The following is a 26,179-nucleotide window of genomic DNA, read 5'->3' as shown; positions in this document are numbered from 1 at the left end:
TTTTAATAGGTACTGCCAAGTTGTCCTCCAGAAAGACTACATCAGTTCACTTGCCCACTAGCAGTGGGTATACATCTACCCATGTCCTTGCCAACCAGGATATTATCAATATCTTCTCAAAAACTTATTTAAGTTTTTGGGGCCAAAAATGCTATCTTATTGATGTCTTAATTCTCATTTTCTTGACTAATGTGAAGTAGATAATTTTTAGTATAGTTATCTGATCATTCATATTCCTTTGGTATATTTCCTGTTCATTGTCCTTGGCCATCTCTTCTACTGGACTGTCGGCCCATTCCTTTTTGTTTGCAGGTGCACTTGCCATAGAATGAATTGATCCTTTCTCTATTGCATATGTTAAAAATATTTTATTTTCTTCCAGTCTGTCTCTTGGCTTCTAGCTTCATATAAGACATCATTTGCTTATAAAAGATTTTCATTTTAAGAGTCAAATTAGTCTTTTTCATTTGTAGCTTCTGTGACTTGTATCTTGCTTTGCACAGTCTCTTCCACTTCAAGATTATACATATACATATCCTGCAATATTTTTGTTTAGCTCCTTTGTAATTATTTTATGTCTGGCTCCTTAACTTATCTAGAATTTATTTTTGTGTAGGTGTGAGGTAGGCATCTTACTTAATTATTTTGTTTCCAAATGAGGGTCCTAGAGCCACTTAATGTAAAGTATGTCCTGCCACACCTTCCCTGTCTGTCCTTGCTGAGCTGATACCTGCCCCTGAGGCAAACCTGGGGGCTGGAGTCTATGCTGTCAGTGATGAGGGGCTGCCACAGCTCACAGGGTAGAGGCTGTGTTTACAGGGGCAAAGTCCAGGGGAGATAGAGGCCTGGCCTGCTTTGCTCCACCCTGTCAGCCTCCACCTGGGCCGCCATACTGAATCAGGACCTTGGACTCAGAATCTTGGATGCAAATGTTCCCAGAGGACTAGCCCGTGTAGGAAATGGCTCTAAAAAGGCTAGGGTGTTTGAACTAGAGAGGAGAGGGCTCTGGGGCCATGGCTGCCATCTTCATATCTCTGAAGGCTCTCTTGGGTGAACATGCAGTACTGGGGTCCCTGAGTACAGAACTGGGACAACTGGTAGAAAGCAGAGAAGACCAACGTGACTCTAGAGAATAGATCTTCCTGACAGTGTTTCTCTGCAGGCTGCTCGAGTCAGCAAGGAATTTCCTATCCCCAAAGATATTGAAGAAAACACTGAACAGGGACCTTGTTGAGGAAACTTAAGCTTGGGCTGGGGGTTGGGCTCAATGGCCTACAAAGGTTAGGATGACCTGATTTTGGCTCATCCATCTTAGGGATACTGGAACTTTAACGGAAGTCCCTTGGATATGAGATTTTTGTGGTATCTGGCTGGGGAGTGAGCCTCACCTCTTTCTGCTCCCCTTAGAATCGCCATGACATGCTTTTGGTGGAACCACTGAACCGACTCCTGCAGGATAAGTGGGACAGATTTGTCAAGCGCATCTTCTACTTCAACTTCTTCGTCTACTGCTTGTATATGATCATCTTCACTACAGCAGCCTACTACAGGCCTGTGGATGGCTTGGTGCGGCCTGAGGCTCAGCCTCAAGACAAGGGAGTGGGGAGAGAGATGGGCATTCTTATAAGACCCCCCTATGACCCAGGCCCAGGCCAGACCCTGGACTCCTTCCTAGCATGCTGGAAAGATGGAAGGATCATCTGGAGCTCCTTATGTCCCTGTGCTCAGCCCTTCATCTCTCAGGCTGTCCTGGCAACACTCCCCTCCCCCTTCTCAGTCCCTCCTTTAGTGTCCTGGTTGGCTGAGGCTGAATGGATGGTCTCCGAGGTCCCTAGTGGCAGAGGAGGGATAAGAGATTAGAAAGATGAAAGAATTAGGGCTCCAGAAGCAACTCTTCCCTGAGTTGGCTGTCTGCAAGGTCATAGGCTGGCATGAGCCCTGAGCCCATTGCCATCCCACTGACCTGCCCACTTTTGTTCACTCACTTGCTCATTGTTCATTCCCTGGACATATACTTTTGAGCACATCTTCTGTGCCAGGTCCTGGGCCATCCATCAAATCAGCCTAAGACCAGACTTCTTCCTCTGCCAGGAGCCATGGACTCCTTTGAGTTACTGAATTGACTCCTTTCCATTCAATACCCAAGCACTTAATTTGCTGCCTTTATACACAGGGCTTCTTGCTTATAAAATTGATTTAAAATTCCACTTCCCAGTTAGGTGAAACCTGACTTCTCTTGACCTCATAAGGCCTCTTAATAATTTCATTTTATGAGGAAAGAGAAACACACTGATTAAGACAAGCTAGCGAAGCAGCGTTTAAAACATCAGTGACAAGCAGAAAGGAAACTTGCCCTAGAAAAGTGTCTGAGACACAAGGATGACATGTATATGGGACATCTCATCTTCCACCATCAATGGAAAACTTTGACAGGGGTTCACCCTGGCTGTGGGAGAAGCAGGAAGCATATGGCATTGGGTCTATAAGACTGTTTCCACCTCTGCCATCAGCCTCTTCTCAGAAGAGCTCCGGGCTCTTCTGAGCCCGGATATTGTCTGGGAGACAACACAGCACTGTAAGGATAGTCTGCTTGGCACCTAGAGGCTACCACTTTGGGAATCAGGTCCCACAGAGGGGCCTCCTTGCAGGTGTCCCCAATGATGCACTGTCTTTAATTATGCCTATCTCTTGAACAAGGCTAGCCTCTTGGGCAGGTGCTGACTCTTAATCACAGGGCTTGGTAAATGTTTGTTGAGTAAATGAATGAGTGAATGGAGTCTCTAACTTCTCTGCACCTTGCAGCCTCCCTATAAGCTGAAACACACTGTTGGAGACTATTTCCGAGTCACCGGCGAGATTCTTTCTGTATTAGGGGGAGTCTACTTTTTTTTCCGAGGGGTAAGCATTCCTTCCCACACTGAATTTCCATTATCACCAAAGCAAAAAGCCAAGAGACTCACTTGTTGCTCACTCACTCTTTAATTCATGAGAGAGATACACAGGTGAAAATGAGAGCTGTCCAGGCATTTATGACTGGGGACTGAGGGTCTACCCCATGGATTCCTGCAGGCCCAGGGTAGTCTTGTTGGAAGATAGTCAGGACTCCTCATTGAATGCACAGTTGACCCTTGAACATTGCAGGGGTTCAACTCTCCCCACGATAAAAAATCTGCATATAACTTTTGACCTCCCCCCAATTTAATACTAATAGCCCACAGTTGACTAGAAACCTTACCAGTAATATAGTCAGTTAACACATATTTTGTATGATATGTTATATATTATATTCTTACAATTAAAGAAGCTAGTGAAAAGAAAATGTTATTAAAATCATAAGAGAAAATAGATTTATAGCACTATACTATATTTATTGAAAAAAAAGTGCATATAAGTGTCCTTAGCAGTTCAAAACCATGTTGTTCAAGGGTCAACTGTAGTTGTCAGCTCTTAAGTGACAGGATCATGACAGGTAGTTATCCAATTAATCAAAACAATATGTAAAGTTCAAAATAATGAAAGAAATCTACACATATACTGGCATCAGTTTATTTTGCCTGAAGATACGTGCATATTCCTTAGCAATTCTAACATGTGAATAGTCTTTTCTTTGAAATTAGGGCCACTGTTACACGTTACACTGTTATAAATGATTGGAGATTATTGTGATTTTTTTCCCCTGTAATCTTTTTGATCTAAGGTACACCAAATTTTTCTTAGTGATTCACCATTAAGGAGTCTTTCCAAATCACTCTGTCTTCACAGAAACTACTGTTGTTATTTTGTACTCATATTTTATATTATACTAAAATACAAAGCCACAGTAGCAAGTGCAGTGGACAAAAAGCTCTCTTGGCAACTAGTATTAACCTGAGGGGAAGAAGTAGAGCATTTGGGTGTGTCTTGGAAAGGATCTCCTAGCCACCAGCACTCATTGTGGGCATCAGTTGGAATGTTTTTAGGGAGTGGAGAGCATTGGCTATCTTGGTGACATAGTTCAATGGAAGCTGATTAAAGAATTTTTACCATAATGCATAGTTATTAAAGAAAATTAGGAAAAATGCACATATTAAAAAGAAGAAAAAACTCTCAATCTCATTATTCAAATGCAGCAATTAATGATATTTTGGTGAATTTCCCTCCTGTCTTTATTTATAGGTATAGTTGTAATTCCACTCTCTATTTTAAAATATCTCTCCTGAGTTACATGACATTACCCCATTAGCCTCACTGTCCTCCCCTCTTCAGAATCTCTGCTTTGATGCACTCCTGTGTTCCATTGTAGGCCATTAAGGAAACATTGCAAATGCTCACCATTTAGACTTTCGGGGGATCTTACACTCTCTATTTACCCGCAGATTCAATATTTCCTGCAGAGGCGGCCATCGCTGAAGACCTTGTTTGTGGACAGCTACAGTGAGATGCTTTTGTAAGTGACACTTTGACTCTTATGCCTCAATAGCAGACAGCATCTTTTGGCCCAGTCCTAAGATTATAGCCATCAGTTCTCACCCATCCTTTCATATATGCTGAACTTGGAACATAGTAGGACCTCGCAAACATGTTGGATGAATGATGGAAGGCCCTCAGTAAATGTGTGTTGACTGGTGAATACTGAGGCTCTACCCTATATCAGCTATGTATCAGGTGCCAGTGAATGACAGACATGAGTTCATGTGCTTTACATTCTGAGTTATAGCCTGAAAAGCCTTGTTCATTTTCTTTCATCCACTCATCTAACCATTTGGCATTCACTGAGTTGGCACTGGGATACTGAGATGAACTAGATATGATTCCTGTCTTCAAGGAATTTCCAATCTTTAGAACAGGGTTTCTCAGCCTCAGCACTATGGTAATTTTGGACTAGATGATTCTTTATCGTGGGGGCTGTCCTATGCATTTTAGAATGTTTAGCAGCATCCCTGGCCTCTCCATCCCAGATGCCAGTAGAACTCTCCCTGTCCCTGACAGCCAAATATTGCCTGTATCCAGATATTGCCAAATGCCCTCCACTTGGGGAGGTACGCTGCTTTAGGGGGAGACAGATAAGCAAAAGCATAGCTATTAAACAATATGGATGTCACTGAGAACCTCTTTCCTTCACAAAATAAGCTGGAACCTTATGAAGTTTCCTTGGAGGACCCAGGATACAAAAAGTGCCTTCAGAAGGGGATGGGTTCATCTCCTGGGATCTCTTCTATGGACTTTACTCTGATCTCCAGCCCCCCCTTTTATAAGATGTTGTATTTATCTATCCATGAGAGACACAGAGAAAGAGGCAGAGACACAGGCAGAAGGAGAAGCAAGCTTCCCACAGGGAGCCCAACGTGGGACTTGATCCCGGGACCCCAGGACCACACCCTGAGCCAAAGGCAGATGCTCAACTGTTGACCACCCAGGCACCCCATTTTTCCTCATTCCTGAGGCCTCTCTCTTTATTCCTGATAATACAATATTCCTTTATTCCTGATAATGCAATAATTCCTTTATTCTGCAAATGCAAGAAGTTGATTTCTCATCCAGTTGTTGCTAGCTTGTCCCTAGGACTCACAAACCCCATCATTTTACCATAATCTTGAGATGCTTACATTTTTGTTTTGTTTTTTATTAGCTTCAGTAGAATTTAGTGATTCATCAGTTGCATATAGCACTCAGTGCTCATTAGATCAAATGCCCTCCTTAATGCCCATCACCCAATTACCCCATCCCTTTACCTCTCCTCCAGCAACCCTCAGTTTGTTTCCTATAGTTAAGAGTTTCTTATGGTTTGTCTTCCTCTCTGATTTCATCTTATTTTATTTTTCCTTCCCTTCCCCTATGTTCATCTATTTTGTTCCTTTAATTCCACATATGAGAAAAATCATATGGTACTTATCTTTCTCTGAGATACTCACATCTTAACCCAAAAGGGCAGGGTGGTTAGTGCAATGCTGGTTTGCTTTACTAGGGGAAGCAATATTGTTGTACATAGGATTGTGCCAATAACTTTGATTCTACTCTGAAGAAGATCATTTGTAGGCAGGTTAGAATTTTATTTTATTTTTTCAAAGCTACCCACGTAGGGTAGCACATAGGGAAACATTGAAGAGTACTGAAAAGCTTACAGCCAGTGTATGAGTTCCTCATCTTAACTCTTCCCATTCCTTGCATTCCTCATTCCCAGAGACAATCACTTTTCATTCTTGTAACTCTTTTTTCTGAAGTTTACTCACTCAGTAGATGAGGATTTAGCATCCTTATACTTCCTTGCCTTTTGCTTCCATTCATCTAGCTGTCCAATATGGTTTTTAGTAATTTTTGTTTTACTGGGTATTGAGTAATTTATGTTATTATATTTCTACAAGTAGTATTCACAGTTGAGCTTCAGAATATACCATACCCTTTTCCCCATTTCTCCTAAAGTTGGTAACTGTCTTGTTTTCACTTGTTTAGTTTTCTTTGTATCAACTATTAACTTATCCCACACATCTTGAAGCCTCTCAGTACAATTTTTCTCAAAATTGGTCACATAAATTATGTAATTGGAACCCCTTGCTCCTTTTTTTTTTCTTGAAGAAATTCCTCCCAGAGTGTTGTCCTCTCTTTCTAATTGGGATGGTTTCTCTCTGGGCCTGCTGCTTAGCTGTCATCCTGGGACTCCTCTTTGCCACCAGCCTTGGGATGCTTACTGCTATCCTCCTGGGTTAAACTTCCTGTCTCTTTCTTGATTTCCTTGTTTTATTTGAGCACATCCTTTATATTGTCCTCTGGTGAAAAAGATGGTCTCATGATGGAGAGCACAGTGATGACAGCTTTCATCATACCTGGTTCTTGAGTCCCATTGCTCCCACATGTACATCCAAGGTGTTTACCGTTCACTAGCACCTCGAGATCCCTTTCACTTCTCTCCTGATCTGAACTCTATGTCTTCCTCTTTACTGATTAACTCCCTTGTTTTGGGAGAAGGCATCCTAAGCCAAAGAGAGAAGACACATAATAGGGAGGAAGGGAATAAAATTAATTTTAAATCTGGCACGTCTGAAAATATTCTATTATACCTTCATGTTTGATTGCTAGCTTGGTTGGGTATAAAATTCTTCTAAAAATTTGAAGATATTTTTCCATTGTTTCCTTTCTTCAAGTATTATAGATGACAAGTTCAAAACCATTCTGATTCTAGATCATCTTTTAAGATCTGGCTTGGTTTTTCCCTTTGTAGATCTTTAGTATCTTCTGTTTGTTTCTAGTGTTCTGAAACTTAAAGGTGTGTCTTGATGTGGATTTTTTTACTCAATGTTCTGGACACATAGTGCGCTCTTTCAGTCTGGAAATTTATGTCTTTTATTTCTTGATCTCTCTCCTGGAACCCTTTGATATGTATATTGAACCTCCTGACCTAGTCTGAACCAGTTCTTATATTTTCTCACTTGTGTTTTATCTCTTTATCTTTGGCTTTTTTTTTCTGGGAGGTTCAAATCAACTTTAATTACCAATCCTTCCATTGAGTTTATTATTTTTATATAAAGTTTTTAATTTCTAAATGCTCTTTTTAAAAATTCTTTGTTCTTTATTTCTAAGGAGCATTCCATTCTTGTTTCTAAGCATTTTACTCTTATTTCATTGATGAATATCTTCTTTTGTCTTTCTAAGACTGTTGAAACAGCTTTTGGTAAATTTTTCTTCTTTTTGCATAGGTTTTATTTTCTCCAAGTTGTTGTTTCCCATTTTCTTGTTTTGCCCTATCTTTCATGTTCGAGGATATCTGGAGATTTTTGATATTTGGTCATGAGTAAGAGTGGAAAACTGAAAAACTCGTTGGAAGCTCTCAATGTATGAATGGGGCTTATCAATTTTGAGCTACACTCTAAATTAATCTAGGTAAGCTATTTATTGGGGAATATCTTTTTTAAAATATAAATTTATTTTTTATTGGTGTTCAGTTTGCCACCATATAGAATAACACCCAGTGCTCATCCCATCAAGTACCCCCCTCAGTGCCCATCACACAGTCACCCCCACCCCCCGCCCACCTTCCCTTTCACCCCCCTAGTTCATTTCCCAGAGTTACAAGTCTCTCATGTTATTGGGGAATATCTAGTTAGTCAATTGCATCTCTTTAATCTTCTACCTGGAGGGAAGAAATCTGGTGCCACAGTTCTGAGAACTGAGTAGAATAGAGGGCTTTCTGTAATCTATATAATATAAAAATCATATTGTCTCCTGCTTTTGGTAAAATGCCAGTGTTTTCACTGTCTGATGAAAATGGGTTCAACAGTCTTCTTTTATCTTCTTCAGAGACAAACCTCCCCCCTTCTTTATTTTAGGTCTCTTCATCTATTCTCCAGAGGTCCCTAAGCCTTTTGAGATTCCTTGATTAAATCAGTTGATTCTCAGCTTCCCCCACTATAGATTTGGATTTGGTTTTGTTGGGTCTGCTAAGTCAGTTTTCATTTGTCCACTGCTCCCCAAATTCATATGTGGGGGCTCCATTTACCACCCAGGACAACTCTTTACCTGTTTCAATGAGGGTTAGTTATTATTTTGGTCAAGGTCCTGCAAATACAGGGAAATAGTTTTCTTTTGCAGCAGAATTCCAATTGATGAGACAGTCTCCTGACACCAGTTTCCTGACTCACATCAGCACAGTGGTAGTTTTTTGGTGGCTTCTCTCACATAAATGGGAATTGAGGTGGTTGGTGTAGTCTACAGTATAAATGTAGGTGGGGGAACTTTCAGGAGGAGGCCATGATGAACAGGGAGACCTGGGATGAATATGTGAAGGTACCACTAGGCAGACTCTGCCATAGGATCATCAGATTTACTCTGTCTTATCCATGGATCCTACCTGGGCAACCCCCACCAGACCAACTTGCTGAAGGACATCTTGCCTGGCTCTGCTTCTGAGTTTGAGGGTGTGACCAGCAGACTCTACCTGTGATTTTTCAGGAGACCATGGCCTGTCCTTTCTCACTGCTAAGAATTGTTTCTTATTCTTTCTTCATTATTGCCTTTTTAGATGTTTTTTCCTAATTGCCCCTTTCATGAAATCTAATACCACAAATATACAGTATAGTTGTCTATGTACTGTATTAATATTTGTGCTTTCTACAAAAAGAGAATAAGATTCTGCACTCCCTAACCAAGTTTTGCCCTCTTGGAGAAGATGTTGTTCCTACTGAGAATCATGGGCTAAAGGAGACAGGACAACCAACCCTAGCTTGTGCCACAGCCTGTGGTCTGTGCTTCTGAGGGATCAGGCCTCCTCGGTGCTTGTAGATGAAGCTTCCTATCCCTCCACCTTCAGTTTTGTGCAGTCACTGTTCATGCTGGGGACCGTGGTGCTGTACTTCTGCCACCACAAGGAGTACGTGGCCTCTATGGTGTTCTCCCTGGCCATGGGCTGGACCAACATGCTCTACTACACCCGCGGCTTCCAGCAGATGGGCATCTATGCTGTTATGATTGAGAAGGTGGGTGCCGGTGTCCAGGTAGTTCTCCACAGAGCCAGTTTTTACCATGGGCATGTGGGACATTGTCTACAAACTCTGTCCACCCTCTGTGGATATTACAATATCTGAGAAGGTTCTGGTTTAGCTCAGGACCCAATTTCCCAGCTATTTCCTCAAGAATCAGGCAACCTGGCCCTGACCCAGGTTTGGGGGCTCCTTTGAAACCTGACTCCTCTATATACCAGGACCCCTCTCCCACTAGAACAAAGGCCAAGGAGTGGGGAGCTGTAGATGATTTCCTGATGACACCAGAACTGAGAACCACCAAACCAAACCCTCCTGCATGTTCTCTAGTTCACTTGGGCTCAAGATAAACAACCAGGATTACATAGTCCTGACCCTCCCCTTGGCCTTGCCTAGGACTGGACTTGGTTCTGACAAGTCTGCTCTCTCCTGCAGATGATCCTGAGAGACTTGTGTCGCTTCATGTTTGTCTACCTTGTTTTCTTGTTCGGGTTTTCCACAGGTAATGTGCTTGCTCAGGGCTGGTGGTGGGCAGAGCTCCTATTCACCTCAGTTTCCTGAGGACTCTGCAGGGGCTGGGTGGGGAGAGGCCCCCTGGGATTATGTATCTGCAAGTGACAGAGCTGGAAAATAGAGAACACAGAAATGGTCAGGAGAACCTGGAAATGCAATTCATAAAATATTGTAAGCAATTTTAGAGGTATGAAGTTCTGCTTGCCTATAGTATAGCTACATTTTGGCTTAGTTTTTTTTAATATTTTATTTTATTTTATTTTATTTTATTTTATTTTATTTTATTTTATTTTATTTTATTTTATTTTATTTTAGACAGAGAGAGAGAGAGAGAGAGAGAGAGAATGACCAGGGGAGGGGCAGAGGGAAAGGGAGAGAGAGAATATTTTTTTCGTATATACTTTTTTATTGGAGTTCGATTTGCCAACATATAGCATAACACCCAGTGCTCATCCCGTCAAGTGCCCCCCTCAGTGCCTGTCACCCAGTCACCCCAACCCTCCTTCCACCTCCCTTTCCACCACCCCTTGTTTGTTTCCCAGAGTTAGGAGTCTCTCATGTTCTGTTACCCTCACTGATATTTCCCACTCATTTGAGAGAGAGAATCTTAAGCAGGTTTTATGTCCAGCACAGAGCTTGACCTCATGATCCTCAGATTGTGACTTGAGCAGAAATCAAGAATTGGCACTTAATTGACTGAGCCATCCAAGTTTCCCTTTTAACTTTTTATTTTGACATTATTTCATATTTTCACAAAAGTTGCAAGAATAGTACAAATCACTTTTCTGTACTTACTACCCAGTTCCCCAAATTTTACATTTAAAAATTACTTCCTCTCTCTGGTACACATGCACACACATGTACACACACCATCACCACCACCACGCTAAAAAAAAAAAAAATACTGAGCTGCGGACATGATCAGCCCTTTACTATTGGATAAAGCCTGCATTTCCTAAAAACAGTAAGATTTTCTTACATAAACAATGTATAATGATCAAAATAAGGAAACAAACATCAGTACAATAGTATAAACTAATCTACCAGCCTTATTCAAATTTCACCAATTGTGCTAATAATATCCTTTACAGAAGTGAAAATTCCAGATCATGCACTACATTCAGTTGTCATGTCTCTTTAGTTACCTTTAATCTGAAGTGGCTCCTCAGTCTTTCCTTGTCTTTTGTGACCTTAGATTTTTGATAAGTAAAAGCTAGTTTTTACAGTGTTTCTCAATTTGGGTTTGTCTGATGCTTCCTCACAATTAGATTCAGTTGTGCATTTTTTATTCGAATATCAAGGAATATGTGTCTTCCTCAGTGCATTGTATCAGGAGTCCCACATTTGTTTAGCCCATCTCTAGTGACGTTACGTTTAATTACTTGGTTTTGATGGGTCTGCTAGATTCCTGTAAAGTAATTATCTTTCCCTTGGGAATCAATAAGTAATTTGTAAGGAGGTGCTTTGGGACTAGGTAGATATCCTGTTTCTCATCAGACTTTTAACTGGTAGTGTTAGAATCCACTGATGATTCTCACCTGAATCACTTAATTCTAATGGTTGCCAGATGATGATTTTCTAACTCTGTCATTCCTTCTACATTTATTAGCTGTCATTCTGTTGTAGGGAAGAGTTTTCCATTCTACATGCATTTGTTATTTATTTCATCATGCCCTCACAGATTCTTTTCTGGTTTTGTTTCATTTTTCATGGATTCTTACTTTGTTAAATAGGTTGTAATTTTTACCATCACCATCTATCTTGATGCTGAGATTGTCTGAATAATCATCTTTGGGAGCCTCTTCAAGCTGGCTCCTGTGTCCTTCTGACATATTCACAGCATTTCTGGGCACCTGGTTCTGCTTTGATCCTCATCTGAGTCCTGCACTTACATGGTTCACATAGACCCTCCCCTATCCCCACCCCACAGCCTGTTTTGGAATCTCTGTCTCAGAGTTATGGACAGCTTTGACTGATAGAGATGTGCGTGGGCTCTGGCACCTGGTCTGAAGGCTTTGGTCTATCAGTACCCACGGAAGGGACTTGGCATGTAGGTTAATGGATACTGGATATGAAGTAACCGTGGGGCATAACTGCTATGAAAGCTCTTAGGCCCCAGATTATATTTCCCAAAGAAAAGTGTAGCACACAGAAAGAGGCCATTCTGTTCTGAACTGCTTAGTCCCCATCGTTCTAGAATGGGGCTGACTCTGGGTCACCTTCTAAGGGGCACAGTCAGATTATGATTGAGAAGCTGGGTGTGGATTCAGGACTGATATATAAAGTTAGGCAGGTCATGTGCTGCACAAAGGTGACTCTATTCACATTGTATATATAGATTTGCATATTTATTTTAACAGTTTTTTCCTAGCAGATTACAATAAAGTTCTTATTGTAACAAAACAGTATAGTTGTCCCTTGAACACCATGGAGATTAGGAACATCAATCTCTTGCACAATCAAAAATCTGTAAATAACTTTTGACTCCCCCAAAAGTTTAGTAATAGCCCATGGTTGATCAGAAGCCTTACCAAGAATATAAACAGTTGATTAACACATGTTTTTATATGTTAGGTGTATTATATACTGTATTCTTATAATAAAGTAAGCTAGAGAAAATGTTATTAATAAAATCATACAGAAAATAGTTACGGTATTTTTTTGAATCAAAAATACTATATGGTATTTTTTGAATAAAACCTGTGTATAAGTGGACTCATGCATTTCAAACCCATGTTGTTCAAAGGTCAACTATAATATGGCAATTTCCTGATAGTTCTGGAGAAGAGAGCTGTTTTTCTCTTTCTAAATTCACACAAAGATGCCATATGGCCAAGCAGCATCCCTGCTGGAGACCCATCAAGGGATATGGTGGTGTGTCTGCTGGGGGATCTGTCTTGGCTTCCATCCAGCTGCACTTGTCCCTCCCCATGCCCTATAGCGGTGGTGACACTGATTGAGGATGGGAAGAATAACTCTGTGCCGACTGAGTCCACATTGCATAGGTGGCGAGGGCCTGGCTGCCGGCCACCTGACAGCTCCTACAATAGCCTGTACTCCACGTGTCTGGAGCTCTTCAAGTTTACCATCGGTATGGGCGACCTGGAGTTCACCGAGAACTATGACTTCAAGGCTGTCTTCATCATCTTATTGCTGGCCTACGTGATTCTCACCTATATCCTTCTACTCAACATGCTCATTGCCCTCATGGGTGAGACTGTCAACAAGATCGCACAGGAGAGCAAGAACATATGGAAGCTACAGGTAAGTGTAGCAAGAGGGTGTCAACTGCTGTGTCTGCTGCTTAACACAGCTGGGTATATGAAACCCTATAGGGTTTGAGGAAGGGCAGAGAGCACAGTCAGTCCTGGGGGATCAAGCAGCAGCATCTCCCCTAGTTGACTTTCTTCTGACCTCTCCTGCAGTGTTTCCCTCCCAAGCATCATCAATTAGTGTTCATAGACATTGTGTTTCCTGTGGCTGGGCAGTCCCCAGGGGCAGGAGACGGAGGGCTCAGCCCCATGTGGTACCCACCTCACAGGAGCTTGGTCTAGAATGGACATCAGAAACCAGACTTAGGGGAGAAGCTAAAATGGGATGAGCCCTAACAGCTGCATTTTTAGCCATCTAGTCCACATCTACCTTTTATTACTAGCACAGTAATAAAATTATCATTCTTATTAAGTAACATTAACTCTATACGCGGTATTGTTCTAAGTGTTTTAATGCTCTCATTTAATTCTCACAACAATACTATCAAGTGGCTACAGTTACTATTCTCATTTTTTAAATAAAGGCACTGATGTGTAGAGAAGTTAGGTATCCATGTTCAAGTTAACTACAGATCTTCCTCAACTTACAGTGGGATTAGATCCCAATAAACCACTGTAATTTAAAAATATATTCAATACACTGAACCTCCTGAATATCACAGCATAGCCCAGCCTACTTTAAATGTGCTTAGAATATTAACATTAGCCTACAGTTAGGCAAAATCATCTAACACAAAGCCTATTTATAATAAGGTATTGGATATCTCAAGAAATGTGTTGAATACTATAATAAAAGTGAAAAACAGAATGGTTGTATGGGTACAGAGTGGTTCTAAGTGTACTGGTTGTTGAACCTTGTGATCGCATGACTGAACTGGGAGTTCCCAGTCCAGTCATGCAATAGGATTGTACCATATTTTGCTAGCCTGAGAAAAGATCCACACTCGAATCTTGAAGTATGGTTTCTGCTGAACCCATATTACTTTTGCATGATCGTAAAATTGAAAATCATTAAGTTGAACCATTTTAAGTTGGGGACTATCTGCAGGAAGTAGCACAATCAGGATTCAAGCCAAGTAGTCCCATTTGTGATCCTGCTCTTAACAACTATACTATCTGCCCCTCTGTGGGCACTTCAGGGAAGAGTCTGGGGCTGGACACTCCACATCACTCATGGGAGGCCCTGCCCCAACCCAACCTGGCAGGCACCAGCAGTGCCTGGGCAGGTCTGGGCTGGATGGGCTGAGCTTGGAGTGTATACCTGCTGGGCTACAGTGTACTTGCTGGGAAACAAGCCTGATGTAGAAGGTGCTAGAGGTCCAGCTTGGGGGCACTGGGGCTGGGAGAAACTCTGGAGAGGCTGATCTTGGAAGCCCTGCTGGCAGCCAAGGGCAGCCCCTGGCTAAGCCCTCTGTCTCTCTGCCCTCTCACAGAGAGCTATCACCATCCTGGACACGGAGAAGAGCTTCCTTAAGTGTATGAGGAAGGCCTTCCGCTCAGGCAAGCTGTTGCAGGTGGGGTATACACCTGACGGCAAGGATGACTACAGGTGGTGTTTCAGGTAATGCCCAGGCAGGAAATCAAACTAAGGGAGCTCAGGAGCTTAGCTGTAGGTATCAGGGATCTACCCAGAGCCAGCTATGGGTACAGAGGACATTCTGGGACTTTGTGGGCATAGGGAACTCACCTGGAGTTAGCTGTGGATACAGAAACCTGCCTAAGGGCCTCCTGGGATGAGTCATGAACATAGGGGACTCTCCCAAGGCAGCTGTAGGTAGGTACAGGGGCTACCCTGAGGCTCAGCTGCAGGCATCAAGGACTTAATGTGGGCATAGGAAACCTATTGGAAAATGAGGTGTCCAAAAGGGGTCATCTAGTGATCAGGGTCAGAACCAAGGATACAGCATTTAAAGTCCCTGGGCCTTATGATGTGGTCAGAGAACACAGCTTTGAGGGTGGTGTCCAAAATGCAGGACCCTTACAACCCTCCATCAGCTATGTCTCCCCATCCTGGTCTATGGGCTTTTTGGGATTGACTTGTGGCAATGTGGGAAGCTAGGCATGGCTTTTAGGCCATCAGCTCCCTTGTCTCCTTGCCCTGCAGGGTGGATGAGGTCAACTGGACCACTTGGAACACCAATGTAGGTATCATCAATGAAGACCCCGGGAACTGTGAGGGCATCAAGCGCACCCTGAGCTTCTCCCTGCGGTCAGGCAGAGGTGAGGTGTGAGGGAAGGGTGATGTGGCATGGAGGTGGCCTGATGTTGGGCAGGTAAAGCCTTGGGATTCCTTGCTCCTTGCTGGACCTCTTCACCCCACAGCCTGGATGCTGGAAGAGGGCCAACCACCTGCACATACTCAATCACAGGCACTCTTGTGTACTCTCACACATTTCTGTACAGCTGACTGACCCACATGCCCATGTTCACCAGCTCCGCCAGCACCCTGGTCCAGGCATCTGTCCTCAAGTGCCCCAGTGGAAGCAGTCCATCTCATACACAGCCATCTGAGACAGCTGGCCTCATTGTGGGCTGCCCTGTCTCCTCTTCCCATTCCTCATACTCAGTGTCTACATTCAGCTCTGTGAGGCTTATGGACACAAGCAGGTATTGGCAAAATCTCACCTTCATGAATGCATCCAGCTGGCAGAGGAAGAATGGGAAGAGTAACGAGTATATCATAAAGCAGAAATGCTCTGCAGAAAATCGCTACCAGAAAAAAGGTCCTTTATTAGTTAATGGTAAACATCTAGTAGTATATGTTAAATTAAAGGTCTAATTGAGAACATTTACTTAAAAATGAAGCAAACCTAGTTTGAATTGAATACATTTTGAGTTGTAATTATAATTCTGCACTATTATTTCTTTTTAGCTTTTAGAAAATGGTGCTAAAATATATATAATACAAAAGTTGCCATTTTAACCATTTTTAAGTGTACAATTCATTGGTATTAATTACATCCACAATACTATGCAAACTTCGCTACTATTTCCAAAACATTTTCAATATTTCAAACAGAAATTCTGTACCTATTGAACAATTACTCCTATTTCTCCCTCCTCCAGCCTCTGGTAACTTCTATTCTACTTTCTGTCTCTGTGAGTTTGCCTAGGATAAATACCTCACATAAATGGAACACACCTTTTATGTCTGGCTCAAAAATATTCCATTGTAGGTATATATCATATTTTATTTATCCATTTCATCTGTTCAATCAACATTAGGATTGTGTCCACCTTTTTGGGTATTATGAATAATGCTATAAACATTGATGTACAAGATTCTGTTTGACTTTTTTCCTTCAGTTCTTTTTTAAACTATTTATTTATTCATAGAGAGGCAGAGTTGAGGTGGGGCAGAGGGAGAAAATCTTAAGCAGGTTCTACACCCAGCATGGAGCCTGACAGTGTGGGGCTCAATCTCATGACCCTGATGTCATGACCTGAGCTGAAATCAAGAGTCAGATATTTACCTGACTGAGCCACCCAAGTGCCCTTCTTCAGTTTTTTGGGATAGAAATGAAACTGCTGAGTCATATGGCAATTCTATTTTTAACTTTTTAAGGAACTGCCAAACTGTTTTCTAGCAGCTACATTACTGCATATTCCCACCAGCAATACATGAGGGTTCCACATCCTCACCAACACTTGCTATTTTCTGGGTTTGAGGGTTCCACATCCTCACCAACACTTGCTATTTTCTGGGTTTTTGTTGCAGTGGTGGTAGTTGTTTTAGCCATCCTAATGGATGTGAATCAGTATCTCATTGTGTTTTTGATTTTCATTTCCCTAATGAGTAATGATTTTGAACATTTTTTCATATGCTCATTTGTCATTATAAATATTCCTTGGAGAAATGCCTATTTGAGCTCTCTGCTCATTTAAATATTTGTTTTGTTCCTGTTGTTGAGTTATAAAAGTTCTTTATACATTCTGGATATTAATCCTTTATCAGGTATATCATCTGCCAGTGTTTTCTTCTATTCTGTGACTTGTCCTTTGATGTGAAAGTTTTTATTTTGATGAAGCTCAATTTATCTATTCTTTCCTTTTGTTGCTTATTCTTTTGTTGTAACATTTAAGAAATTATCACCAAATCAATATCTTGAAAGTTTTCTCCTATGTTTTTTGGTAAGAGTTCTATAGTTTTAGTTCCTTATCACTTTTACATTGATTTTTAAAAATGATTCAGCATTTGCTTGGTTGCTATAAATGTTGGACTATTTCCCAGAGTTGAAACAACATTGGTTTCAAATTTTCTGTTTTTTGGATGTTTTTGTTGAGGCCTAGGTTTTGGGAGTGACCTACTTTACCATTTTGCTGATGTTACTAATTCTTGAACAAAAAATGAATCAGGTGTTGACAGTTTGGGATTTTTTTTTTTTTGGTGGGTTGGGGAAGGGGCACAATTTTTCAGATCAACCTGCCTGACAGCATAATACTGCATCTTTCATATTTGATATTGCTTCTTAGAGAAACTCATTTTTTTATGTTTTATAAACTTAATAGTTTATTGAGGTATAATTTACATACAACAAAATGTACACGTTTTAAATGTATAGTTTGGTTAGTTTTGGCAAATGTGCACTCAGGCAACCACCACCCCACTCAAGATATAGAACATTTCCATTGTGCCACGAAGTACTCTAATGCCTCCTTGCAATCATCTGGGTAACTACTTATCTAATTTCTATCACTGTCAATCAGTTTGATGCCAGCTTCCATTTACCTGAAAATGTAAATTTCATTCTCATATTTGAAGGATATTTTCACTGAATAAAGAATTCTGGGTTAACAGATTTTTTTTTTCTTTTAAAGAAAATTTTCCAACACTATTTTTTCCCATTATCTTCTGGCCGCCATTGTTTTTGAATGGATGAAATGGTGCCTATTTATTTGAATTCCTGTATGTACTTTATCTTTTTTTCTCTGGCTGCTTTCAAAATATTCTCTTCACTTTTGTTTTTCAGCAGTCTGACTAAAATGTACTTAGGTTTGATTTTCTTGGTTTTATCCTGTTTAGGGTTTGCCTTAGATTCTTAGATCTGTATATCAGCATTTCATCAAATTGGGGAACTATATATATTTTGTTTTATTCTCCCTATCTTCTTTTTTTGGGACTCCAGTCACATGTATTTTATTTAATTTATTTTATTTAAACTTTATTTGTTTATTTGAGAGAGAGTGAAAGCAAGCAGGGGAGGGGCAGAAGGAGAGAGAGAAAATCCTCAAGCAGACTCCCTGCTGAGCATGAAGCCTGATGCAGAGCTTGATCCCAGGACCCCAAGATTGTGACCTTAGCCAAAATCAAGAGGTGGGTGCTCAACTGACTGAGCCACCCAAGTGCCTCTACATGTATTTTAGATCATTTGATATTGTCCCACAGGTTTCTGAGGCTTTGTTTATTTTTCCTTGATGTTTTTTCTCTCTGTTTCTCAAATTTGGTAATTTTATTGTTTTGTCTTCAAGTTCACTGATCCTATCCTTAGACATCTCCAAACTAGTATTAAGCTCACCTAGTGACTATTCCATTTCAAGTATTATACTATTTGGTTTTTGAATTCCTATATTTTTTTATAGTTTTCATTTCTGTACTGAGATTCTCTAGCTGTGCTCTCATCAAGATCCTATTTTCCTTTTTTTTTTTAACATGTTGATAATAGCTGATTTAAATTTCTGCTAAATCCAACATCTGGCCATCTTGGGGACAGTTTCTATTGACTGCTTTTCCTCCTCTCTTATTGTGAGTTACATTTCTCTGTTTCTTTGCATGTCTAGTAACTTTTAATTGTATACTGGGCATTGTGGATAATATGTTGTAGATATCCTGGATTGAATTTTTTAGTTGGCAGTTCAATTATTGATTAATCACTCTAAACTTGTATAGGCTTAGTTTTAAACTTTATTATGGTAGATATGTGAAATGCCAAAGTATTTGCCAATTCCATAAAACTTTTGGGACTCAACCTCTAACCTGTTTCCACTAAGGATCTTTTCAGGGCTTGATTTTAGGCTTTGTTGGGGTGGATCCCTCATAGACCTTACTATAGGGTACATAGAGTAAGTAGGGCATTTCTGGTATTTTTAGCTTGATCCTTGGAGTAGAGAAAAGGTAAGGAGGTCTCTCCACTCAGTACTGCTCAGCTTCTAGGGTTTCTATCTAACCTTTATTCCTATAGTGGTCACAGTCTGATAAGCCTTATGCAGTCTCAGATTGTGCAAGTACAGTCAAGCCCCAAGCCCAGAGACTTCTAGACCTCCATCCCACTTTCTTCTTCCTCTTCTGTGCCTGTCTCACAGATTCTAGTTGTTTCAGCTACCCAAAATTCTGATCTCTCCTTCCTTAGGTCAGAGGCACTGCCATGCTCTGCTTGTACTCCAGCTTACTATAGCATACTCAGAGAAATTTTCCTTAAGCAAAGCATCAGGGCAATCATGGGGCTCACTTTGTGAATTTCACTTCTGTCAGCAATTGCAGTTTTTAGTCTGTGTCCTATGCCTGAAAACATTTACTGCATGTATTTTGTCCTGTTTTATGGTTGTTTAGAGCATAGTGGGTCACCCAATATTAGATACTCCATCAGGGCTGGAAGTAGAAATCTGTTTTATCAAGAGCCTCCTGTAATCCTATAATTTTCCCACGACTTTCATTGAAAGCACTTCCTGTGTCATGTCATGATACTTATTATCTCTTCAAATTTTACTGGTCTAACTTTGCTACAGAGCCACTCAGAGATGGCTTTGCCTATAATTTGAGCAGTTTTCTAACATCTTTCTTACTGATTTCATGAAACTTCACATCATTTAAAGATTTGCTGTTTTACTTTGCAGTTGATTTGCATTGTGTTTGCATGACATTGTTGGCTGTTTATAACATTGCACATTCACTGTGATAATAATAAGTATATTGACCAACTAGGAGATACACACATTCATGTTACGTGGGTTGGTGTAGGAGATGTCTAATCATGAGGTTCCATGATTTTACATTTATAATTAATTAGTGAGTATTTCCTGAGGATTTTGTTTTTTGTACAACTTTGTAACAGTGGACACCTTAGTAATGACTAGTCATATAATTCAGATAACAAGGAACTCTCCCACCCACACCATGTGTATGACTGAAAAAGAATGAAGGAATTCATGAGAGACAGGCCAAGGAAGAAACAGTTAGTAGCTAAGCTAGGCAGAGCACTCAAGGGAATCTTGGCATCAGGATTGTGGGAAGTGGGCACAGGGAGCCCCATGCCTCCTTTGAGGGCATTTGGGCTGGAGCTGAGCCTAGCAATCTCTGAGGCTGAGTGTCCCCAACACTGAGCCAGTTAGAAGATTGTGTCTTTAAGAGGCCTGGCTCATATCCCCATGAAATCCTGCTTCAACGGATCCTCCTTGGGCGGTTGATAATTGCTATCAGACTGTGTTTGGGGGCAGGCCAGTGTCAGCCTGTAGGCCTGGGGCAAACACCAAGACCGGGAGAATTCAGCTGGAGTGGTCATGATGGGCTCAGTCTCCCATATTCCTGATGCATTTGACACATGGTCAGTGTTAGATACTAGCAGAGGAGTCTGAATCATGGCCTGAGAGTGAGAGGTATAAATTTAAGCTGGTTTTCCAGAGAGATTAGACCTGGTGTAGCCAAAGAGGACTTGGCTGACCGGGACTCTGGGAGTGGGAGGAGAACATGTGCAGCTTTCCCTCTTGGTTGTCATTTTGCCTAGGTGGCTGGGAAGCTGAAGATGGCCATGGGGGTGACACCTGGGTTCTCTTAGGGAGTTCCTTGCCCACACATGAGAGCCAATATATCTATATCTGTATCTATATCTATATCTATCTCTATCTATCTATCTATCTATCTATCTATCTATCTATCTATCTATATCTATCTATCTATATACCACAAGGCCTAGTGTCACCATGGTTTCCTTGGCATTGTTCCCTATCTTCTATGCCCGGGTGGGGCCTGGTCCCCAAGTCCTGATTCTTTGTCTGGTGTTCATCACCCTACAGCTGACCTGATGTGAAGATACCATGGGGGCCCCTACTCTCCCTCCCATGTGGGCAGGGGGGAAATGGAGACTGAGATAGGCAAGCAAGAGATTCTCATGAGGCCCCTGCAAGTCAGGGTGAGGTGAAGGAATAGCATTTAGGATCCTCCAGAGTGGATGAGGCTCCTTAAGCAGGCAAGGGAAGAGGAAATGGCACCTCTCCATGTACCTTAGGAAGCACTAACATGTCTGGGTCTCCTTTTAAGAGACCAACAAGTTGGTAAGGCCAACAAATAAGTGTTTATTCCTGCTGGCTGCATCCAAGGCAGTAATGGTATTTTACCCTTCAGTTTCAGGAAGAAACTGGAAGAACTTTTCCCTGGTTCCCCTTTTAAGAGATGCAAGTACAAGGGAAAGGCACCCTGCCCAACCGGAGGAAGTTCATCTGAGGCACTTTGCAGGGTCCCTCAAACCAGAAGATGCTGAGATCTTCAAGGATCCTGTTGGTTTAGGGGAGAAGTGAGGGACCTGTCTAGGGTTCTCTTAACATTGTTGGGCCTCAGAATATCCCACTGCTGCCGAGGGGCTGTGTAGGGAACAATAGGGCACTCTCAGCAGCCTGGCCTGGTCTGTGCCTGCCTAGGCACTTTCCTTGCCTGATCTGGACAAGCTATGTGAAGCATTGGTGATGCATGGGAAGAGATAGTCTTCATACCCCCCACTGTCTGCAAGTGAGTCTCCCACCAGGAAAGGATTTTGCTCTCATCTTTTTACTGACTTTGTTAAGTATCATGAATGATGAACCTTTGTGTGGACATATGTGATACCCCTGCTTTATTTTACTGAGTAAAAGCAAATGAGGCCCAGGAAAACACTTCTTAGAACAAAGCATGTCCTTTGATGTAAAATGTTGAAGCTGTTCTCTGTATTGTGTTTAATTACCTCCCCTGAACAGAGTGGTCTGGGGGTGATGTCATTTATTTGTCAGAGAAGGTGGGGGAGGCTGGCCCTATTCCTGCTCTGCCAGAATCAGGTTTTTCCAGAGTGACTTCTTCCTTCTGTGTGATACTTCACAGTTCCAAAAACATTAACTCTATTGCTGTTCAGATAAAAGTACAGAACCATGTCTCAAAAGCATGTGGCAAGAATTTTTTAATGATCTTCCATTTGTAGTGACCATAGTCCCACTCCCCTGTAGTGGTACATACTTCTACCTCCATCCCACCTGTCATCCATCAAATAAATGAGTAAGTAAGTAAATAAATAAATATATAAGTATCATAATAAGTGTGAACTTTGTGCCAGTCATTGGGCTAGCATAGCTAGTGGACTCTGTGATCTGTGTGTGTGTATATACTACTGAGTCTAGGATAGTTAGTAAGGTTACACAGCCAATAAAAACCGTTGCCTGGGTCTGACCCCAGACAGTCTGACTCTAAAGCCTGGAACTTAACCATGGTGCCAAGCTATCTGGCAGAAAAATGGGCTGGGACATGCCAGTCCCTCCTTGGGAAACAGAGACACGAGGGCTTTTGCTTCCTGTTGTGGGCCCTCCCTTTTCCTATAGGCCCTCTTCCAAAAGGGTCATGTAGATGTCAGATATTTGCAAGTTTCTTCAAATTGGGTCAACCTTCAAACTTACTTAGAGCTGGAAGGAATCTTGTGGGTGTTCTTTTAATTTTTTTTTTAAAGATTTCATTTATTCATGAGAGAGACACTCACACACACACACACACACACACAGAGAGAGAGAGAGAGAGAGAGAGGCAGGCAGAGACCGGCAGAGGGAGAAGCAGGCTCCATGCAGGGAGCCAGATGTGGGACTCCATCCCGGGTCTCCAGGATCACACCCCAGGTTGAAGGCAGCGCTTAAACCGCTGTGCCACCCAGGCTGCCCTATTTTTAATTTAAATTCAACTTTCCAACATATAGTATAACACCCAGTACTCATTCCATCAAGTGCTCTCCTTAGTGTTGTGGATGTTCTTTTCTAAAATGAATGATGAGGGGATCCCTGGGTGGCGCAGCGGTTTGGCGCCTGCCGCCGGCCCAGGGCGCGATCCTGGAGACCCGGGATCGAGTCCCACGTCGGGCTCCGGGTGCATGGAGCCTGCTTCTCCCTCTGCCTGTGTCTCTGCCTCTCTCTCTCTCTCTCTCTCTCTCTCTCTCTCTCTCTATGTGTGACTATCATAAATAAATAAAAATTTAAAAAAAAAAAAGAATTTAAAAAAAAAAATAAAATGAATGATGATCATAACCTTTTGTGTAAACCTGGGTTGTTTAAAGAAGGTCACACATGTAAGTAGCCTGTTCTTTGCCCTTTTATCTGTCACTGAATCTTTATTTCTCTCTCTCTCTCCTCATGTCCTTCCCTCCATCACCTGGAGGCAGGATGAGCCACAAGCCATCATCCCCGATGGGGAGGATGCCAGGATGCAGACAGAGCCTCTCCTGACCACTGTCAGGGTGGATCTGCCAGGCGAGAGGCTATGGATGGAGCTATGCCTGGCTCCCAGTCCTTCCTCCTTGTTCACTGCACCAAGTTGGGGCATTCCCTAGGCAGGTCAAGGGGTCGGCCCATCCCTGTGTGCACTCACCCTACAGAGACCACTTCTCTTCCTCCTCTTTCTTGGAGGGAGAGCTTATGCACCTGCCAGCAGGACCAGCTGCCTGCAGGGCTTGGAAGGTGCAGGGAGGAGGTGAAAGTGTGCTTGACCCCTGCCTGGTATGTCCTCTGTTGGGTGTTTTACAGTCCAGGGTGGACAGACCCTGACCCCAGTCTGGTGAGATGGGGGTCCAGATAGGGTATGTTGGCAGATGTCTAGGGGCTGTCTAAAATCCAGGCTTCCAGGAAGCAGGGTTGGGGTTGGGGCGGGAATACCCAGCGGCTGCCCTTTCCCTCTCACTGCCACATCCCACCTGGGCTGGGCTGCATCTGCCTTCGGGGGCTTTGCTCTGCACACAAAGCCCATTTAAAAGGTCCCTTCTGTCACTGTTGGTTTTTATTTGGCTCTACTTGTTCAGAGCGCTGTCATGGAAGGAGTTGAAGTCCTCAGTGGAGGGTGGGCAGAGCATGGCCCTTGGCTGCTCCTGGGAATGAGAAGCCAGATTGCGGGGGGCAGTTTGTTGGTCCTTCTGGGTATCTGGGCATTGATGCAGCTGTGACTCCAAAGTCACCCATGTGGCGGTCACGGCTGAGTGGGCGATGCAGGCTTCGAAGGGGTTCCAGGCTTGGGAGGAGAAGACCAGACTCCAGGCTCCCTGCTCCTGCCACTGTGCTGTGTGGGTCCCCAACATGGGGGGGGGGGGCGGGAATCAGCTTCTCCTGTAGCCCCTGGCGAGTGCAGCCAGGGTTTCCACGGCCTGGAATGTTGCCTTTGGTTCGAGCCCAGGCGGATGCCTGATGCCTCCGTTCAGCGGGGTCGGTCCCCTGCCTGAGCAGGTGGGTGGCAGCATCTTCCAGAGGACTGTGTGCCCCGTGAGGCTGGACCAGTGTAGGCTCCTGTGATGAAAGGGTCAGGTCTGACTCAGTGGCTTGGGGCCCAACCTGCAGTTCCTGTCTGACCCCTGCCAACAATGTTCGGCACCACTCCTCGAACGTGCCCGGATCTCTCGCCTCCCAGGCCCGCTCCTGCCTCTCCACTCAGTGCGCACACTGTCCTCCCTCAGCCCAAGTCCAGCCCAAAGGCTCTCCCTTCCCTCGGCCCATCCCTCGCTTCCCCCGTGGGGGGGGATATCCTTCCACCTCAGTGGCCTGAGCCCTTTTTGTCCTTACCACTCACTTGGGGGGTCATGGTTCCCGCCTGAGCCTGTGTCCTGTGTGGCCCACAGTTTTCCTAAGAGACCCCTTTCTCCAGTTCTGAATCCTACGCTGGCCCTTGCTTCCCTGCCTCAGGCACAGCAGAGGGGGCTCCTCTTACTCCTTGCTGGGCACAGCAGGTGCCTGTGGGTAGAGGTCAGGGGCCTTTAGAGCAGTTCCAGCCTGAGCACTTTGATAAAAAGTGCTAACACCAGGCAAAATGTAAACACTGAAATGTGGCAATAGTCTCATCCCTAGGGTTCTGAGGCAGCAAGAAGCCAGCCAAGAAGGACAAGGAGCTGAGTCAGAAGGGGAAATTAATTGTTAGGGGGAAGACTATGATTGATCCAAGGTCAGTCTTTCGTGAAGGAGTTCCAGGCGATGTTTGTGGGAACTCCTGGACCCCTTGATATAAAATTGCAAAAGTAGCCCCTACTTCACCCACATGAAAGCCTATTGGCCCTGGGATGCCTGGGTGGCTCAGCGGTTGAGCGTCCACCCTCAGCTCAGGATGTGATCCTAGGGTCCCAGGATTGAGTCCCACATCTGGCTCCCCGCATGGAGCCTGCTTCTCCCTCTGCCTGTGTCTCTGCCTCTTTCTCTTTCTCTCTCTCATGAATAAATACATAAAATCTTTAAAAAAAATAATAAAGCCTGTTGGTCCTGAAACCAGGTTTCCTGTCCCTTACTGGCCACAGGTCCAGCTGCCCCACAGGCAGAAGCCTGAGCCTGCCTCTTGCTTCTCCCCAGGCCTGGCAGGTTGTGGTGATGAGGGATGGGATGAGAGATGGCAGTTGGGGAAATCCCTGCCTCATCAGTCATAGGTGCCATCCCTCTCAGCAAGACTTCCTGCTACCTCCCTGTCCTGTCCTGTCCTGTCCTGTCCTGCCGGAGGGAACAGGTGTGCAATTCCTGAGTGACAAGAGACAGTCAGGGCTACCCAGCCTTGCCTGCCTCTGTCACAGCCACAGCTGGGTGAGGAGGGAGGGCACAGAATCCTCCCCATCTGTGGGGAAGTCTGACCTGGAGACAGGTGGCCCAGGTGTTTGCTTGGAGAATGGACTGGGATGATAAAACTAGGAAGAATTAATAACTGTCACTGTTTATTGAGTTCTTTCTGTACTCTGGTCTTTGTTCAAGTCCTTCCTATGAGTTTTCTTA

At 43.1% G+C, this 26,179-nt stretch overlaps 1 protein-coding gene across 4 annotated transcripts in view; it reads left to right on the top strand.

Annotated features, from left to right (window-relative positions):
• TRPV1 (transient receptor potential cation channel subfamily V member 1) overlaps positions 1-22,469 on the top strand; it is a 31,477-nt gene extending 9,008 nt beyond the window's left edge. For 2 of the 4 annotated variants that reach the window (XM_055317967.1, XM_055317975.1), the window contains exons 8-16: positions 1,408-1,566; positions 2,803-2,898; positions 4,356-4,426; positions 9,281-9,446; positions 9,885-9,951; positions 12,904-13,226; positions 14,668-14,795; positions 15,339-15,454; positions 21,570-22,469. In XM_055317967.1, the coding sequence (XP_055173942.1) occupies positions 1,408-1,566; positions 2,803-2,898; positions 4,356-4,426; positions 9,281-9,446; positions 9,885-9,951; positions 12,904-13,226; positions 14,668-14,795; positions 15,339-15,454; positions 21,570-21,742 (1,299 nt within the window). In that variant the 3' untranslated portion in view covers positions 21,743-22,469. Of the gene's footprint in view, positions 1-1,407; positions 1,567-2,802; positions 2,899-4,355; positions 4,427-9,280; positions 9,447-9,884; positions 9,952-12,903; positions 13,227-14,667; positions 14,796-15,338; positions 15,455-18,897; positions 18,978-21,569 lie in introns of all 4 variants that reach the window. The other 2 variants (XR_008663465.1, XM_055317986.1) reach the window with 2 other exon arrangements.
• The last annotated feature ends 3,710 nt before the right edge of the window (positions 22,470-26,179 follow it).

Source organism: Nyctereutes procyonoides, unplaced genomic scaffold (genome assembly GCF_905146905.1).
Source record: "Nyctereutes procyonoides isolate TBG_1078 unplaced genomic scaffold, NYPRO_anot_genome, whole genome shotgun sequence".
NCBI classification, from domain to species: Eukaryota; Metazoa; Chordata; class Mammalia; order Carnivora; family Canidae; genus Nyctereutes; species Nyctereutes procyonoides.
Note: the sequence above shows the minus strand (reverse complement) of the source record. Positions and strands in the feature narration are given on the sequence as shown.